The sequence below is a fragment of the Oncorhynchus gorbuscha genome, linkage group LG21 (assembly GCF_021184085.1).
Source record: "Oncorhynchus gorbuscha isolate QuinsamMale2020 ecotype Even-year linkage group LG21, OgorEven_v1.0, whole genome shotgun sequence".
Lineage (NCBI taxonomy): Eukaryota > Metazoa > Chordata > Actinopteri > Salmoniformes > Salmonidae > Oncorhynchus > Oncorhynchus gorbuscha.
In genome coordinates, this window is record NC_060193.1 from 51,009,041 (window position 1) to 51,027,995 (window position 18,955).

The following is an 18,955-nucleotide window of genomic DNA, read 5'->3' on the forward strand; positions in this document are numbered from 1 at the left end:
GAGAGAAAAAAAGAGAGAGAAAGGATAGAGTAGGATAAAAGAGCGAGGGAGTGAAATGGGGCTTAAGCATTCATTTTGAGTGGAGAGACAGGTCCCATTAGCATTTAACAGCGGTTGTGCAACTTGGTGCGGAGGTTATGATGCAAATGAGGAGGAATTAAAAGTGGACAGAGGTTTGTCATTGATGGATTGCAGTCTGGCAGTGCTCACCACTTCCTAGTGTCCATCAGAGGCGATTACTGTGTAATTAAACCTTATTTCTGGACTCCGGCGCATAATTACTTGTGGGGGGGGGGGGGATATGTAACCATCATCTAAAAGCTCTGGCGGCGGAATGCGAAAGTGTGATGGTCTGTCCGTGGTCTGAGTCCAATGTCAGATCCAGCCGGCTGACAGTGCAGAAGAACAGTCACTTTTAATAAGAGGTGAAAACATATTAAACGACACAGTATGCTGATTATAGTGGAATTAGGCTTTCAAGTGCTTCAGTCCTTTGTGTTATTTGCATAATGTATTCTTTCCATCCACCTCTTCTAGAGCTTTGGGCAATTTCCTCTCACAATTTGAATCTATTGCACATTTAAGGCTACATAAAGAGAATTATCACGTTGCATATGTGAATTGTTGTGCGGGGAGAGGTATGTTAGGTGTATCCTATTGAGTCTTGCTCTGGCCAGGTGATTCTAGGTGTGCAGTGGTTACCAGAGTAACCCTCCAAGTTCACACATACACGCACGCAGGCATGCACACACCAATATTTGCAATGCAAATGAAGAGCACAGGAGTAAGTGCCTCTTTGATATCAACAAAATGACAACACATTGATTTAACAGAGCTCCACCAATGATCTACCGGTAGTCGTACGATTACCATAACATATACATACATATATAACTGTTTCAATGAAACCTGAATGAGCTAACATTATGTACTGTATCTATAAGCCCATCCAAGTTTTGTATTGTAATGAGAAGACCTTGGACCTGCAACATATTGGGCCAAACTGTAGTAGAATGTACATACACGCAGTAAGGATGGGACTGGTTGTAGCTTTTCAAATCAAGTTAACATTTCATGTTTTGTTTTAAAAGCAAGGCAAGAAAAAGGAGCAGTGGCTGAACCTCAAATCTCACAGACCTCATAGAGATAACATGTAGCAAAGTACAATAGACAAAGACCAAGCAGAAACTCCATTGCTCAGCAACCTGAAATCTCCGTCTGCTTTGCACAGCTAATTACACTGTAGCTAGCTTCCTACGCTTACCATCAACCATATAATGATGCTTTCAAAAATGGTAGAGAAAAAAGCACCTAATTTACATTCATGGTAGTCATTTTATGTGAATTCTTTGTGTGAGGTAAGGTTTTAGTGTTTTCACTTGACACTTTACCCACAAAAATAAATGAATTGTTACATTTTAATGAGAGAAATGTATGACTACACTTTTGGTGCACTGCAAAAACAGAAATATTTTAATTGCACACGTTGCAGGTTGAGGTGGCACAAGGTTTGTTAAAAAATGTGCATTATCTACTGTATACTGCTTACACAGGGCATCTTGCTGTGAAGATATTCCTTTTTATTTGTGTTTGATATCAAATCATTTGCACTACAGGAAATGTACATTGTGTAAAAACAATATTTAACATTAAAGTATATTTAAACAATTCAATTAGCCCCCCCCCCCAAAAAAAATATATATATATATATATTACTAAGATCTTGCAGAGCAGGGACTTTGTTTTTTCAAAATTACAGCCTTGATTTAAATCGAAACTACACTTTTAGAAAAAAAGGGTTCTTTGCAGAGAGATGGGGTTCTACCAAGAACTGTTTTGATCTGAAGAACCCCTTCAGGAAGACAACATTTCTTTGTAAGGCAGAGTTCTACCTAGAATTATAACATCCTAAGAACCGTTTTTGGAAGAAAGGGGTCTTTGATGAGTCTTTGGAAGGCAAGAACGATTCTTCGGAAAGGCAATAAGGGATCTTTGGAAGGCAAGGATTCTTCGGAAAGGCAATAAGGGATCTTTTGAAGGCAAGAGGGATTCTACATGGAACCATATATCATATTTTCCAGCATGTTCTATTTTAGGGGGATTTTTTGAATTTTTTCAAATGTGTTCTTGCATGTACATTGATTGGTTGATTTAATTTCATGCTACACAAAGACAAATAACATATTTTTTAACTAAACCAATCTGTTAGTCGTTGGACTTATTGCCCACGTTAAAGAGATGGTTGTTACCGTTTAGATCATTGAGGTAGTCTCAGTATTCAATCTTCCCTAATTCTGAATGAATGTTGCGGGTGATAAAAAATTAGACTTGTTGGATATCCTAACTCTGTCTGGATTCCATTAGGAATTACACATCACTTTGCAAGATAGCATAATGTGAATTGCAGGCCTGAAGTGCCTGTAAACCAGGGTTTCCTAACACCACTCTGTTAGGGTATAACTAGGCCCTCAATGAAAGGCCTCATGATATATACAGTGTACAAAACATTAGTAACACCTGCTCTTTCCATGACATAGACTGACCAAGTGAAAGCTATGATCCCTTATTGATGTCAACAGTTAAAACCACTTCAAGGGGAGGAGACAGGTTAAATAAGGATTTTTGTAGACAATTGAGACATGGATTGTGTATGTGTGCCATTCAGAGGGTGAATGGGCAAAACAAAAGATTTCAGTGCATTTGAACGGGATATGATAGTAGGTGCCAGGCACACCAGTTTGAGTGTGTCAAGAACTGCAACGCTGCTGGGTTCATCCCACTCAACAGCTTCCTGTGTGTATCAAGAAGAGCATCCAGCTAACTTGACACAACTGTGGGAAGCATTGGAGTCAACATGGGCCAGCATCCCTTTGGAACGCTTTCGTCACCTTGTAGAGTCCATGCCCTGACAAATGAAGGAGCTTCTGAGGGCAAAAGGGTGGAGGGGGTGCAACTCATTAGTAAGAAGGTGTTCATAATGTTTTGTACAATCAGTGTATAATGTATTGCTATAATTCATTTAAAGGCTGGTGGAACCATTCATAAAGGGTTCTAGGAAGAACCTTTAGATTATAAAAAATGGTTATTGGAAGGATCCTTCAGAGGGTTCTAGGAAGAACCATATACATGGGGTTCATTTTAAGAGTCCTACATAGAGGGTTTTAGGTAAAGGGTTCTACCTAGCACCAAAAAAGGTTCCCATATGGGGACAAACCGGAGAGCCCTGTGGTTCTACGTAGCACCTTTTTTTCTAAGAGTGTAAACTCTACTGTTATGTTGGCATTCAACACAGTTAGAGGATGTCATGAAAACAAGCTTTATTTTCAAGGAACACAAAAACCCAATTGAAGACCTTAGATCTTAAAAAATACAACCAGAAAATGTTATTTCAAGAAAACATCTTTAATGAATCAGTTGTTGTCTTTTGTACCTCAGACAGATTACATGAAAATACATTTAAGTCGACTCCAAGTATGGCAACATATTCACACATATAAACATGTATGTGGTGCATTTTGTATGTATTTATGTATATAAATATGTACAACAGAAACACGTTACACTCAGTTAAAGTTTTGTGCAAGTGTGTTTTATATATACTAATTATATATAAAATCCCACACAAACCAAATCATATTCATGTGTGCCCACGTAATATACACAATCACACAACTACAGTTCACCAAAGATTAAAGCAACGCATTGGTTGATGCATCAAGAGAAACCTCGGAGAGGACCTGCAAAGTCCAACAGTTTTCTCCCGTCCACCAAAAATGTTTCCTTGCGGGTGTTGTGTGTCTATATGTCGCTCGGTGTCTTGAGTGAGTGTGCATCCAGTTTTGTCAGACACACGTTAGACTGTACCACCATCTCCTCTGCTCAGTGCCTCTGAGGTAGACTCAAGCTCAAGGACCTGTGATTTCCTGCTCCCCACCCACTTCCTTTTTCTTTTGTTTAGATTTTTCAACAAATGTAGGACATTCAAAAGACATAAATGAAATACTACATGTGTAATATGTAGCCATGAGGTAGAAATGTTTTAAAGAACACTATAATAAAATGATTGAATAGAAAGGGAAAAATAAACAAACACAGAAACCACCAATAACATTGCTTGCCAGTTCTGGTACAAAGACAAAAATGAAGCCGAGTACATAGCAACAAAACAAAGAAAATAAGATTGGTTGGAAAGTACAATTCAAGTGATTTGGTTGTGTCGAAAGTACTGTATATGTGAAGGAATGGGCTCTTTGTGCTCTCATGTACACCAGTTTAGAGATGGCAGACTGAATTATGGGATAGACCGCGTTCTGGTCAGGCTGTTGACAGACTGCACTGCAGTTTCCACGTGCTGTTGCCGCGCTGTCACACACACACACACACACACACACACACACACACACACACACACACACACACACACACACACACACACACACACACACACACACACACACACACACACACACACACACACACACACACACACACACACACACACACCTCAGCGTGTCCTTTCCTCTCCTCAGTGAGAGTGAATGGAGAAGTGAGATTCACACGCCTGGGCTGCGGGTCAAGGAGAATGTAGGAGACTACATTTTCTATTTCGAGAATAAGCCTTCTAGCGATGAGCTTTTACACATACAGCACACTCAGGCTGTGTGTATTAGTCTGTTGACACCGTGTAAGGTGTGTGAAACATTTGAACATTCCGATGAATTAAAGTTAGGTGAAAGTGCATCCAGCTAATTCTTAAGTAACTCCAGAGGTAAACAAAAGCGGAGACCTCAACATGGATGTTTTGTGTTTTAAGGTTTGTTTGTTTGTAGTATATCAATAAAACATTGTACATTTCACCCACATACCATTATTTTATATGAGTGAAGCATCATTTGAGTCAAAGTTTCAGAGGCCATGTAAGTGGTTATATTACGGTCGTGTTACTTCCGTGGATCCACCCTTTAATCTACCCGAGGTGAGAGAAGTTGGAGAAGTGTTCAATCTTAAATATCCGAGACGTCGTGGTAGACGAGTGCAATGTGCAGCCACAGCAAGTTACATCTAAATTCCTTTGAGTGCTAAAATGGAAAAGGTATGCAAATCAGAACGGGAAAGAATACCAATCTAAGGAAGAGGTAAAACGTTACACTGGTCACAAGTTGACAAAACAGACAAAAACGTAAACGCAAGCAACGTGGTACTGGCAATCTCAGTGCTCGGGGATTGCAAACCCGTGATTATTAAAGACGAGACAGAAATACACACAAAGGAATGCTCTAGTGCAGCTGCTGTACAATAATAATAATACACCTACGGTACTTCAACATCGCCATTGTGGTGCTTAGCAACAGTCACGCACAGAGAACAAAAGAAGAGCAAACTAAATACATTCAAATGCAACACAATGAGCTATGAATCACTGTTCTGTGGGTCTTTTGGAACTGACCACACTAGACTGACTGGACGTTTCTTAAAGGTGCAATGCAGCTGTTTTTATCTCAATATCAAATCATTTCTGGGTAACATTGAAGTACCTTACTGTGATTGCTTTCAATTAAAATGGTAAAACAAAATAATATATATATATATATAACTCTCAGCAAAGGGCAATTTCTCAAGCAAGAATTTTGCTAGGACATCCTGGGAGTGGTCTGAGTGTGGAGTGGAAAACAGAACATGTGCTGTTATTGGCAGAGAGGTTTGGTACTCTCTTTCTTATTGGTCTAATAACTAATTTACCACATGGTGATATCACCACGAATGGCCAAAACTCCATCCCACCAAAACAGGCAGAAATTTCAGGCAGTCTTTTCAAACAGCTCTTACACTAAAATTACATTATCATAATTTTCACAATTTCCCAGTATTATTCCGACCTCATAGTGTGGAAATATATATAAAAAACAGAAAAATCACATTTTTGACTGTACTGGGCCTTTAAGAGCCAGGACGAGTGTCAAATTAGTAGTATATTCACCCTGACCATGTTCTTGGGGTAATGTGTGCACATACTGTACAACGAAGATGCGATTGGCCAAATATCTTCAAACAATTTCTAGCTCCTACCCGCAAGCCCTTGTTGAGTCTCCTTGCAGATATGACACAACTGGATAGGTGTTAGCAATATGACCGAAAATCCCCAGAGCATTCCAGAGGTCTAGGTGGCTCTACAGCCATACCGCTGTGAACAATCCAATCATGTCAGATCTGTACCTGGTTAAGCCAATGAGGACCTCTGGTAAGGAACAGAAAACCGGTTTGGAATTGAGCCCCTGGTGCTGAACCTCTGACCTCGGTGATGAATAAAGATGGCAGCCTTTTCTCATTCAAACTGACTCAACTGGCTGACATAGAGCAGTCATTAGCAACTAGCCAATTTGGGTCGGAGGCTCTGCTGCCTCCTAGGTGAGTTAAAACCAACCAAGGTGAAACAGAAAGTATGTGTGATCCTGATGTTGCATTTATCCTGGGAATATACGGAGTCACACAACTGTGTCACGGCACCGTTCGCTTTCTTTCATTTGGTGTCTGCTTCATCGTCAAGTACAGCAGTTCTATGGCTTCCTGCGATAACGAAATAGCAACCGAAGTCCACATAAGGTGAATGCACCAATTTGTAAGTCGCTCTGGATAAGAGCGTCTGCTAAACGACTTAAATGTAAATGTAAATGTAAATGTCCACTGTTCCATCTAAAGAGTTGTGGGTTGTTGACAACAATATAATCCACTATACGTGGTCATCAGTACCTCATTAAAACACCAGGTGAACAACGCTCTTGATTCAATCAATACACAAGGCAGGATCAGAAAAACACACTAGGGCATCGCATTTTCGAAAAAACTTCAAATGGAAACGGAACACATCCCCAAATTCTTCACTTTAAGCACCTCCATATTGACTTATTTGTCCCGTCGTTCCAGAACTAAATCTGGTTACATTCATTTTCATCTCCTTGACCGTCTTGCCTAGAAGGTTCGAGGTAAACCTAACACTGTTTCTCTAGATATGATATAAATGACAAAAATCCTGGTCTTAATACTCTCAGAGGATCATAGTGCTTATGTGTGGTGATGTCATTGAGGTACTGTACAATTCACAAACACTTTCCTGAGTTTTTCTTTGCAGACAGAGGATCAAAAGAGATGAAGTGTATGGATCGGGGGTCCAGATTACTGTCACCCCCTGAGGAATACTGTTGATACTTGGTGAAATGGCAGGAGAAAAAAATTGACCATCTCCATTGGCAACCGCCACTCTAATTTTAATCTCGCTGTTGAAGTTTAAAGCTCTTAATATCAGCACATGCCATTAATGTAGATTGTGAGGCAAACGAAATCATTGTACATAAAAAAGAAATTAGAATTTAGAAAGCACCACTACAGGCACTTGGTTAGCCAACTACATTTTAGGGGACAACAACAAAGGTATATATATATATATACACACAGGGTCCTCCTCTGTCTCAAGTTGATCCCTTCAAAATGTGTAAACAATGCCTGGCTTTAGCAATGTCAAGCATCCTAATGAAATCTCTGCTCGTTACCTGCCAAACCATCAGGTATCACTCCAACTAAGTCTCTTGATGTTTCTCCACCTCTGGTGTCAGGTCTCATGTGTGGGGGGGTTACGTCGCCCCTCTTGTGTGACTTCCTCTCTGGTTAGCACCACAGCCAGGTCAAAGAATTCCCAACGCCCCTTTCTTGAGGACACCCCCCCCTCCCGAGGTTCACTGACCGCACCCAAACATTTTGTTCCACTCGGTGTATGTGTCGATCTCTTTCTGCGATATACTGGGCTGGAATTTGCAAAAAACACTGTCAAAGTCCTGGTAGGTGAGGGGTCGCATCTGGCCTGTGGGCATAATGCTCACCGAGAGGTCCAGGCCTTGGGAGGAGGTGTGCAGCATGCCCACCAGGGCCTCCTGGCACAGCCTTGCCACGTCCAGGCCGGAGAAGCCCTCGGTGCGCTGGACCAGCAGCACCAGCTCCTCCTCACTGAGGCAGTACTTGCGCTGGGACTGGGACAGCAGCTGGCTCAGCATGTGGTGCCGGGACGAACCGTCCGGCAGCGGCACCAGGACCCGCCGTCCAAAGTACCGTCGCAGCCCCTCGTCCATGTCCTGGGGCTTGCTGGTGGAGCAGACCACCAGGACGTGGTTGTTGGAGTCATCGGCCGGCCCCAGGAGCAACGCATCAAGCTGGGCTAGGAGCTCGGCCTTGAGCCGGTGAATGGGGCTCTCGTTGTTGAGCTGGGCCGACAGCAGCATGTCCACGTCGCTGATGAACAGCACTGAGGGCTGGCGGCAGCGCGCCACCAGGAAGGAGGCCTGCAGGATCTTGTCACCCTCTGCCAGCCACTTGGTGGCCAAGGTGGAACCTCTGAGCTGCAGGAAGGGCGCCCCCAGCTGGCTGGCCATGCAGCGGCCCAGCAACGTTCGGCCCGTCCCTCTGGGACCAAACAGTAGAATGCACCTCGGGGCCGAACCTAGGCCCCTGAACATGTCCGGACGTAGCATGGGCCAGAGAACCTCCTCCTTCAGAGTGGCCTTGGCCAGCTCCAGGCCTGCAATGTCACTCCAGTCCACCGGGGGTCCCTGCTGCAGGATCTCAGAGGTCACCATGTCCAGGAGGTGGGGGTCACTGCTCTTCAGCTGCTCCTCAGCGGGCCGGGAGGATGAGGTCGCCCCTGTCAGGGAGAGGTGGGAGAGGTGCACGCGGTGCTCGTCCCCTTGGTCGCTTAGGGAGGGAGAGGTGAAGCTGCCCAGGGAGTCAGCCGAGCGCGAGCCACCCAGGGTGGAGGCATAGGACGGAGGGGTGAGTGCTCCGCCTGCAGACTGCTCAGAGGCCATGGGCTGCTTGTGGGGATTAAACGGCAAAGATGACTTGTCAGCGATCCTGTCAAAACTGTTCCCTCCGCCCGCATTTGAGATGCTGCTGTCCGGTACCCTGTACATGGGGCTCTCTGCGGAGCTGCGCGCCTGGCCATAGACAAAATTTCCATAAGTGGAGTCCATCTCTCCTTGCCCTGTCATGTAGAAGGCTTTTCTCTTCAGAGAGTTGGACGAGCTCCCATTCAGAGGCGTGGGCGCGATGGGGCCGAGGTTGTGCGACTGGTAGGGGTACCCGGGGAGCGTGGAGGAGGGGGGCAGGGGGGTGGGAGCGGCGATCCCTGACGGTAGGTAGGAGGATGGAGGGGGGGCTCCCCCGGGGCTGTAGCCTGGCCCCACAGCGCTCTGGGAGGGGTACCCGGCATGGGGGTAATTGTAGCCAGAGAGGTTGGAGGATCCCCCATTGTAGGTCGGGACCAGGGAGGGGTGTGGGGGCGGAGGAGGGGGCTGCAAGAGACCGGAGCTGTGCAGCGGGGAGGTGGTGACCTGGGAGCTGTAGCCCAGGTAGGAGCCACTGTAGCTGTGGCCGTATTCCTGAGAGGAGCCTGCAGAGGAGTGGAGGGCCGTGGCGGTGTGACTACCACAGCTGCTGCTGGAGTAACCAGGCTCTGTTAGGCCGCTGGAGGCCAGGCTCGGGGACGGAGAGCTGCACATACCAGCCACCTCCGCCACCACCCCTCCTTTCCTCATAGACATCCCCTCGGGGACGCAGTAGACCCCCTCCTGCCAGGCCTCGCCCTCCCCCTTCCTGCCATTCATCCCGGCCTCGGAGTAGGAGTTCAGCAGGGCCCTCTCACTGGGCATCTCCAAGATGCCTGAGTACTTCTCAGCGTACTTCTTGAGCAGGTTGGAGGCGGTGAGCGCAGAAATGTCGTCGTTGGCCCAGGCGTACTGGTATGTGCTGCTGCCGCGCTGCAGGTGACCCCGGTAAGCCTCGGCCTTGTGGGCCGGCGAGCGCGTGGTGGAGGTGATGTCAAAGTGCTGCTCCGCCCACTGCGCGTGCTCTGGGGTCCACTGCATCTTTAGGCCTGCAACGGCAAGAGCATAGAGACAGACAGGACAGTTAGGTTGGTCTTATTTATAAGACAAGGTACAGCCACTCAAAATTCAGCATCTCTTCACTTAGGCTCTCTGTCAATTGGTCTTCGCTATGCCTTCAACGGATTGATTATAATGGCTGTGATGTGATGACAGTTTATTGGGTGTGATCAAACACTGTCATGCTTATGATAGTACTCACTGTATTTTGCTTAATCATGGAGATTCACTGCTGCCATTTCTTCAATATAAAATCGAGAATACAACTCATGAATGTGTATATGAATCTGAGCTCGGAGGTTAAACAATGGGTCATTTATGAGGTTATACAGTGGGTCATTTATGAGGTTATACAGTGGGTCATTTATGACATGATTCACACATCATGATCAATAATTAACATCCATGATGACTAATGTACGACTGAGCAAAACGTGTTCTAGTTTAATGAAGTTTTACATTACGTGCTACTGTATATTGAATAATAATTACTGTGAATAATAATTGTATATTTTATTTTTGACGTCCATCAGTTTCATTTAGTGAATGGCTTAAAGCGGCAATATGTAACATTTTGGGCGACCCGACCAAATTCACGTAGAAATGCATTTTATAGATCTGTCATTCTCATTGAAAGCAAGTCTAAGAAGCGGTAGATCTGTTCTATGTGCACTATTTTCATGCTTTCTGTTCATAAGCTTAGTTTTTACGTCTTTTACTTTCGGTTTTGTTCACCAACTTCAAACAGCTAAAAATACAATATTTTGGTTATGGAAAATATGTTACACAGCGGTTTAGATGGTACAATGATTCTCTATACTATAATTGCTTGTTTTGTCACATAAACTGAAATTAGGCGAACTATTATCATTTTTGCAGCCAGGAAATCAGAGCGATTTCTGCAAAGTGCATCTTTAATAAACGTAAAATATTACATTCATGAAAATGACTAACTAACGAACATTCTTGACATTTAAGTCGTTTAAGTCGTCATTTAAGTCGTCTGATTCTTTTCTGATTGCATTTCTTTTGTTTCTAGGAATACGGATGGTAAATATGACACGAGTACTGACAGATCACATGAAGGACACTGCCTCTCTGCCTTGGGACCGGGCTGGTCGCTACCAGGTTAGGACAAAATAATGCACCCTGCACAGAACAATATGACACAGACATGGCAGGTCACTCCATAATCCCTCTCTCATCTCAGGCGGCCGGAGATGGTTTCAGAACGCGCTTCGCCTAGTGCAGCAAAGCAATCTCCCCCCGTCGTCAGTGTTCTGCTGCTTTCATCAATACACACACACACACACACACACACCAGAGCCACAGCTGGCTATGAATTACAACACCCTGTGTATGAGGCCTCCGCTATACACCGCACAGTGCCGGACTGCACCTCCACCCCGTCACCTCTCTTTCTCTCTCTGCCTTTCCATCTCCATTTTCTCCTACCTTTCTCTTTCCCTTTCTCTCTCGCACCTTTTCCCTGTCCACCATCTCTCATTACCCCCTCCCATCTTTGTCCTCATCCCTCTCCCCCCTCCTCTGGCTCGTTCGCTACATCTCACACACACTTCAGTCACCTAGCTCCCTTTGTTGCCTCTGAGGCTCAAGAGCCACTATTTTATATAATCCCCGAAGACTATCTGCAAATACTAACACACACACACACACACACACACACACACACACACACACACACACACACACACACACACACACACACACACACACACACACACACACACACACACACACACACACACACACACACACACACACACACACACACACAGTCATCTCACTATCAAAGCATGGTGCTATCAAAGGCCAGACCCACATCGTCGTAGGAGCCTCCTCTCAGATCGGACTCTGTTTGATTTGATTTAACACACAGCGGATTATGAGGATCATTTATGACCATCCTCTGTCCTTTCTTCAGTCTCAGTAGCATGTCTTATGAATCCACTGTCGGAGGCCGTTTAAGCACTGTATGCCTTACAATTACCGTACCACGGACGTTCCTTTTGTTTTTTAAAAGTGGAACTGGCGTGAACACACACACACACACACACACACACACACACACACACACACACACACACACACACACACACACACACACACACACACACACACACACACACACACACACACACACACACACACACACACACACACACACACACACACACACACACACATTCACTAACACACATATTCACAAACACACATCTCCAGTACGCTCGGCGTGTCAGCATAGCATGGTGTTTGCTTGGTAATAGAGCGGGGGAAATCCCCCAGACTCCTCTCTGATTCTCTCTCCCAGACGTCTCGCCAGACACCAGCAGCTAATTAGCAGGATGACGATGTGCTAATTGTGTTCATTTACAAGGTTTTAGCCGAGGGGAGTCTTGCCGGGGCTGGCACACATGTCACGCTCCTTATTGTAATGACTATATGAACCTCGACGGACAGAAATGGCTTGGAAATACTTCAACCTGGATTAAATTGATCAATAAACAGCAATCAGCTAATATAACGGAACAGGGTGGTGGTGTGTTTCATAACATGACGTTTCATTGACAGTGGTTTCTGAAAAAGAACTGCTGCATGATGGGAATAATTGTTGTCATTGATAATTAATCATATAGCATCTGTATTATTTTCTTGTTTTGTCAAAAAAAGTAAAATGTGTTTGGATATACTCAACGTATATTTTGGGCTTAGAGGTTCCACACAGAACTAATTGCCAAAATGTAAAAAAGTTGAAGTTTAGGTAAGGATGGGAGTTAAAAACAAAAAGGTATTCATTTGCCAATGCAGCTCATTTGAGAATTCTAAAACATAATGCATCCGGATTTAAACTACATTTACATTTAAAAAAGCATCAGCAGAAAATATTATTCTCAACTCTGTGATTTTCCGGTTTATAATAATATTTGTCATGGTTAGCTAATGGAGAAGGTTATGTCTTGTACCCAGCAAGACATTACACCCGATAGCTATGTGGGTGGTTATTGCAGTATTTCTCACATCCTTTACACTAATTGTGAGGTTCAAAAACCTCCCAACTTCCCCAATATACGATAGCTGCAATATTTGTCTAAAGTTCTAAAATACTTCGATGGCATTTCAATTTTTGGGGTAAATATAATTTATTGGAAGAATGATCATTTCAATTGTAGATAGCAGAGTATGAAGTAGTTCAGAGGTTATGGTAGTAACAGTTTGGGTGGGATAAAGACCCTTCTGTAATCTCTAAAAAATACAGTATCTCTCTTCAATATTTCAACACAACAGTATATCTTCTTTGTATCTCTCTCACAATACCCTGGTCTACCAAAACAACATCTCTCTCTTTCTCTCTCTTCACAGCAGCATGGTCTCTCTCCTTGGAGTGCTAGCTAGTCTCTCCCCTCACAGTGTCATTATTAACTAGAGATGCCTCCCTCCCTCCCTCCTCCCTGCCTGTGTTGGAGAATTCACAGTCTGACTCCTAGTACTGTGTACTGGGCCTTGCTCTGGGGACCACGGTTCAGCTGCCAGCATGTCAATGGAGAGAAACACACAGGAGGGAAGGAGGGAAAGAGAGGGGGGATGACAGAGGGGGAGAGGGACAAAGGGAGAGAGAGAAGCTATAGGGGAAATAGAGGGTGAGAGAGAGGGTATGCAGTGCAACAGATTCAAGCACACACACACACACACACAAATAAATACACACCCACACGACCTTCTATGCAGTAAAAAAAATAAAACACATCTTCCAAATTCCAGCCCAGTTAAAACAACCACCTAACCTCCCTTTTATCACCGTAATATTAACATAGAAAACCTCAATCACCCCTATCTTATTTAAATCCATTTAGAAAACATGAAATCTTTATAATTCCATCATCAATAAAGCCAACACTTCTAAGAGATGTGTCAGGCTCCATCAGTGCCTTCATCTCTCCAATCAGGGGGTTAATGTAAAGCCACAGCATGCGTCTCAATGGTGTCCTATTCCCTACATGGTGCACTACTTTTGACCATAGCCCTATAGGCCCTGGTCCAGAGGTGCAATATATAGGGAATAGGGTCCTATTTGAGACGCAGAGTGATTACCTCCACTATGCAAATGAGGGCCAAATGATAACTTGCACTATTTAAATCAGGTAACACTGATTACTCTCCCGTTATTCAGATGAGGGCATATGAGTTTGAACTCAACTCTTTGAACCTCATGCACTTCCACAAAGACATGGAACAGGCCCTAAGACTGGCACTTGAATCATACATTGTAGTCTACGTGATGGTTAAAACATGGAATACACAAATCTCTAATCTTAGAAAAACTATTATGCCACTCTAATTGAAAACATTCTTAATATTAACATCCAATGCAAGAATATGGATCACCATGAATGGCCGTGTAGCAAAATTGTCAAGAGCAACTAGACTTTGATCAGGAACTGTTTGTATGTGTGTGTGCGTGTGTGTGTGCGCGCTCTCTGAGAGAGAGTGAGAGTGTGTGAGTCTGGCCGAGCATTAATGCGCTCATCTGCAACAACATCCAACAACATCTGGATTCGTCCAGAGAGCATCAAGGCATGTCTGTGTCCTTTCTGTCCGTCATATAGAAGGTCAAATCTAACTCATTTCTGTTTCTGGACATTGGCATCAACGTGGCTGCATATTAGAAAGGGGTGTGTGTGCGTATGTGTGTGTGTGTGTGTGTGTGTGTGTGTGTGTGTGTGTGTGTGTGTGTGTGTGTGTGTGTGTGTGTGTGTGTGTGTGTGTGTGTGTGTGTGTGTGTGTGTGTGTGTGTGTGTGTGTGTGTGTGTGTGTGTGTGTGTGTGTGTGTCTGTGTCTGTGTGTGTGTGTGTGTGTGTCTGTGTGTGTGGAGTAAACAGTTCTTTAGAAAGCACTAATGAGCTCTTTGAAGTCCGTCTGCTGTGTGATTCTGCACAGAGAGTGTAGTGTGAGCGACGGCCTATTTCAGCCCTGTCATAATTCAGACCTGTGCGTTTACAGAGACAGACGTGAACAAACACACATCCAAAGAGCTCTTCTCTTCCGACGAGTCATCTCGTACTATGCACGCCAAACAAGTTATGCCGCAATATATTCCGAACATGTTCGGCAGTGTGTTTTGAAATGAAATGTGGCGAAAGACTGAATTTGTGGCAGCAACTGATTGACAAGTGATCTAACTTCATCAAATGAGAATAAGAGACCAATTAAATTTCATGAGGAAATGGTCACAGCAATTACTGAAATAGAGCAGAGGGCATCGTTTAACCTCGAATTCAGCGAGATATTGTGTGTGTGTACGTGCGTGTGTGTGTGCGTCACCTTGTTAATGAGGCTGCCACGTTGACACTGTTACTAAGCCAGTGGTGATGGCGTATTGGCACGCTACCTGCCGTGTAAAATAATGTGATTAAGCCCTCTAAAATGCAATTAATTAAGTAATTAGTCGTGAATGAGTGTCAGACACTGCAATCAAAATTCTTTCAGTGTTTTGGTTAATTGATTGAACCTCTGCACTTACAAATACTGATGTCAGGTCCCTAAGCTAAGAAGTTACTGTTTGACTCTTAGTGTATGACCCAACCATAACATTGCATCAATGTTGTCATCTGGATTCCTAAACGCTTGTGTACTTCTAATGAAGGTAACTATTGTGTGGTGGCCCACTAATACTCATAGTGCTGTTCAGAAATGTGGGTACCTGTATACAATAGATTGTCAGGCAGAAAACTCCACTTAGAATCAAGCTGCCTGTTTATAGAGCTTGAAACAGAAGGGAAAGCAAGGACTTGGGAGTCTGGGGTTCAACCTCAAAGACAATAGAACAAATGAAGTTATATTTGAAGTATTTGTTTCTCTTCTGTTGGTATGTAAATGCAGATTTAAAGAAGCACTTTGTGTCTGAGAAGATGGAGCTGAAACACCTCGCGTGAATGTTTAAATTCCAATGTCTGAGGATCAGATCATTTCATCCCAGAAATATTATCTGTCACTCCACAGATCCCTTCCAAAACAGAAATATATATAAAACAAAATTAAAATAAAATAGCTTGAACCCAAAACCTGACCAATTAGTTACGAACCCCCACAGTCCAAGCAAAGCCCAAGCACCAGCCTTTGAAGCCCAACCGCTGTCCGGTGGCCTACCATGACAACAACTAGACTGAGGGAAAACAAGAACCACAAAAACAGAGCAAGTTAAAAGTACAGACAGCGAGCAGTGACTTTCCACTTTCAATACAGACACATGACAATACAATACAGACACATGACAATACAGACACATGACAATACAGACACATGTCAATACAGACACATGACAATACAGACACATGACAATACAGACACATGACATTACAGACACATGACATTACAGACACATGACAATACAGATACATGACAATACAGACACATGACAATACAGACACATGACAACACAGACACAAAAGATAAACTGTCATCAACCAAAATTAGATTTTATATTAAAAAACATTATAACACCAACTGGAATTCGGGAAATTCTGAGTGACACGTCATTTTAGAAAATCCAACAGATATCCTTTAAATATTCCTAGTAATTTGGTGATCCCTCATCCCTACTAATTCTCCCTCATGTATGGATTTGCTCTTGAAACTATAACCCGCCAGTTTTCAGGGATAGTTAAAGTGATAGTTCACTCTCCAGTAAAAGTTTGCCAGATGTTTTCAGGGATAGTTAAAGTGATAGTTCACTCTCCAGTAAAAGTTTGCCAGATGTTTTCAGGGATAGTTAAAGTGATAGTTCACTCTCCAGTAAAAGTTTGCCAGATGTTTTCAGGGATAGTTAAAGTGATAGTTCACTCTCCAGTAAAAGTTTGCCAGATGTTTTCAGGGATAGTTAAAGTGATAGTTCACTCTCCAGTAAAAGTTTGCCAGATGTTTTCAGACCTTAAAAGTGAGCTAATGTTGTGAAGAGTCCATGTCAATACAGACACATGTCAATACAGACACATGACAATACAGACACATGACAATACAGATACATGACAATACAGACACATGTCAATACAGACACATGACAATACAGACACATGACAATACAGACACATGACAATACAGACACATGACAATACAGATACATGACAATACAGATACATGACAATACAGACACATGACAATACTGACACATGACAATACAGATACATGACAATACAGACACATGACAATACAGACACATGCCAATACAGATACATGACAATACAGACACTTTGGATTACTCCATTGAGCACAAACAAATCTACCTAGGCAAATATAGTGACACTTTCCCCTGAGCTGTATAATAAATTGACACGGGATAAATTGCCTTTTACTAGACCTACTATCGGAGCTCTGGGTTAAACGGAGAGCGCAGTTAAACAAATGCTCCGGATCAAGGAAATTGTGCATGGCTTCACATGTCAGTCAGGGAGGAAATTGAGAGATATTCAGAGTGAGCTCTAAGCCGCCGCTGCTGCGACACGGGGACGCTAACGCCCTAGCGCCTCGCCATTCATCTTTAATGCAGTCGGGCCTGTCATTCAGACAGTCCATTTCCTGTGACTGGCGCACCGTGCCTAATCACCCGGTTATACCCACGATGGCACTCTCAAAGACACAGCACACACATACATAAACACACACCGGGCCTGTAGCCCACTGAGACATCATTTTAACCCAGTGTTAACACCGACAATGTCTTTCACCGCTGTTAGCCAACGTAATGACTCCTCCCTCATCTCCAACACCTTCCACACACACGAACACACACAAACTGCAATCCTGCAGATTCACCTTAACAAGCATGGACATGTCCTAATACGTCCCCAGAATGTGCTGACACTCAGGACGGTAGAAAAAAACAGGGCTCATTTAAAACAGTAAGCCACTGCTGAGGGACCTCATCTACATATATTCTAAACCTCTTAGAGGTGATGGGATCCTCCTGGTGGCGTAGTCCAGGACTTTGTTCCAAATGGCACCCTATTCCCTATACAGTGCACTAATTTTCACCAGTGCTAAATGGGCCCTGTTCAAACGTAGTGCACTTTATAGGTAATAAGCTACAATTTGGGAGGGGCCCAAGATCTCCTTTCTTTAGAGGGTCTGCAGGGGTTAACACAGGGCTAGGTGGTATTGATACACCCCAGCCTGGATCTATACTGGCGATGCCACCGCGACTTTGTTTACCTGCTTGTTAAGTAATTAAAATAGATTTCAGACTGAAGGCCCTAATCCTTTTAGAAACCACATTGATTGGACGACCGGTAGAGGAGAGTCATTGTGTCATTCAGTTCAACGTTTATTTTTTAACACAGGTGGAGTGTGTGTGCGTGTACGTGTGCGTGTGCGTGTGCGTGTGCGTGTGTGTGTGTGTGTGTGCGCGCGCGTGCCTACATATCTATGTGCACTGTGTGTTCCTCGTGAAATCGAAACTTGGAAAAGTCCTCGACGTGGAGGACGTCATTAAGGGACTGTGGACTCTGAGGGTGGGGGTGCAGTAGAAAGGCAGCGAGAGAGGCCCACCTACAGATAATGGAGGGGAAGGCTCTCACCTCGTCTAAAGCTGTCTGTCTGCGTAAATAAAATGAGATAATTATTGAGTGAACAAGTGGCGAGACACTAAACGTCGCGAGGCGCACTCTTTTTTTACCGTTGCGGTCGGTAAATCAACGCAAACAGGGTGCTTTCAGACATTAAGTGCCCGCTAAGCACAGTAGATGCATCATATTTCAAGAGTGCTGCGTTTGTGTGGGTGAGGAGGCAGGGAAATGGAGTGTGATGGTTATCCATTACCTTATACGGTGTTGGACGATGATCATTTTCAAGTGACTCATTTCTAGAAGTACCATCTATCGGGTGCTTGGGGAAAGAAGACTTTGATAGGTAATCCAAAATAACTATTCACGGGGTTGTTACCGCAGCAGCACAAAGAGACACTAGAAGAGAAAGGCTCATTATTCTAATGTACTAGTCAGAGAATAATCCACATGATG

The 18,955-nt window shown here is 43.8% G+C and overlaps 1 protein-coding gene across 1 annotated transcript in view; it reads right to left on the reverse strand.

Moving 5' to 3' along the window:
* Nucleotides 1–3,398: 3,398 nt before the first annotated feature.
* LOC124008637 (fidgetin-like) overlaps nucleotides 3,399–18,955 on the reverse strand; it is a 66,587-nt gene continuing 51,030 nt past the window's right edge. Inside the window, exon 3 of the mRNA XM_046320108.1 lies at nucleotides 3,399–9,916. Within this exon, the coding sequence (XP_046176064.1) occupies nucleotides 7,728–9,916 (2,189 nt within the window). The 3' untranslated portion in view covers nucleotides 3,399–7,727. The remainder of the gene's footprint in view (nucleotides 9,917–18,955) is intronic.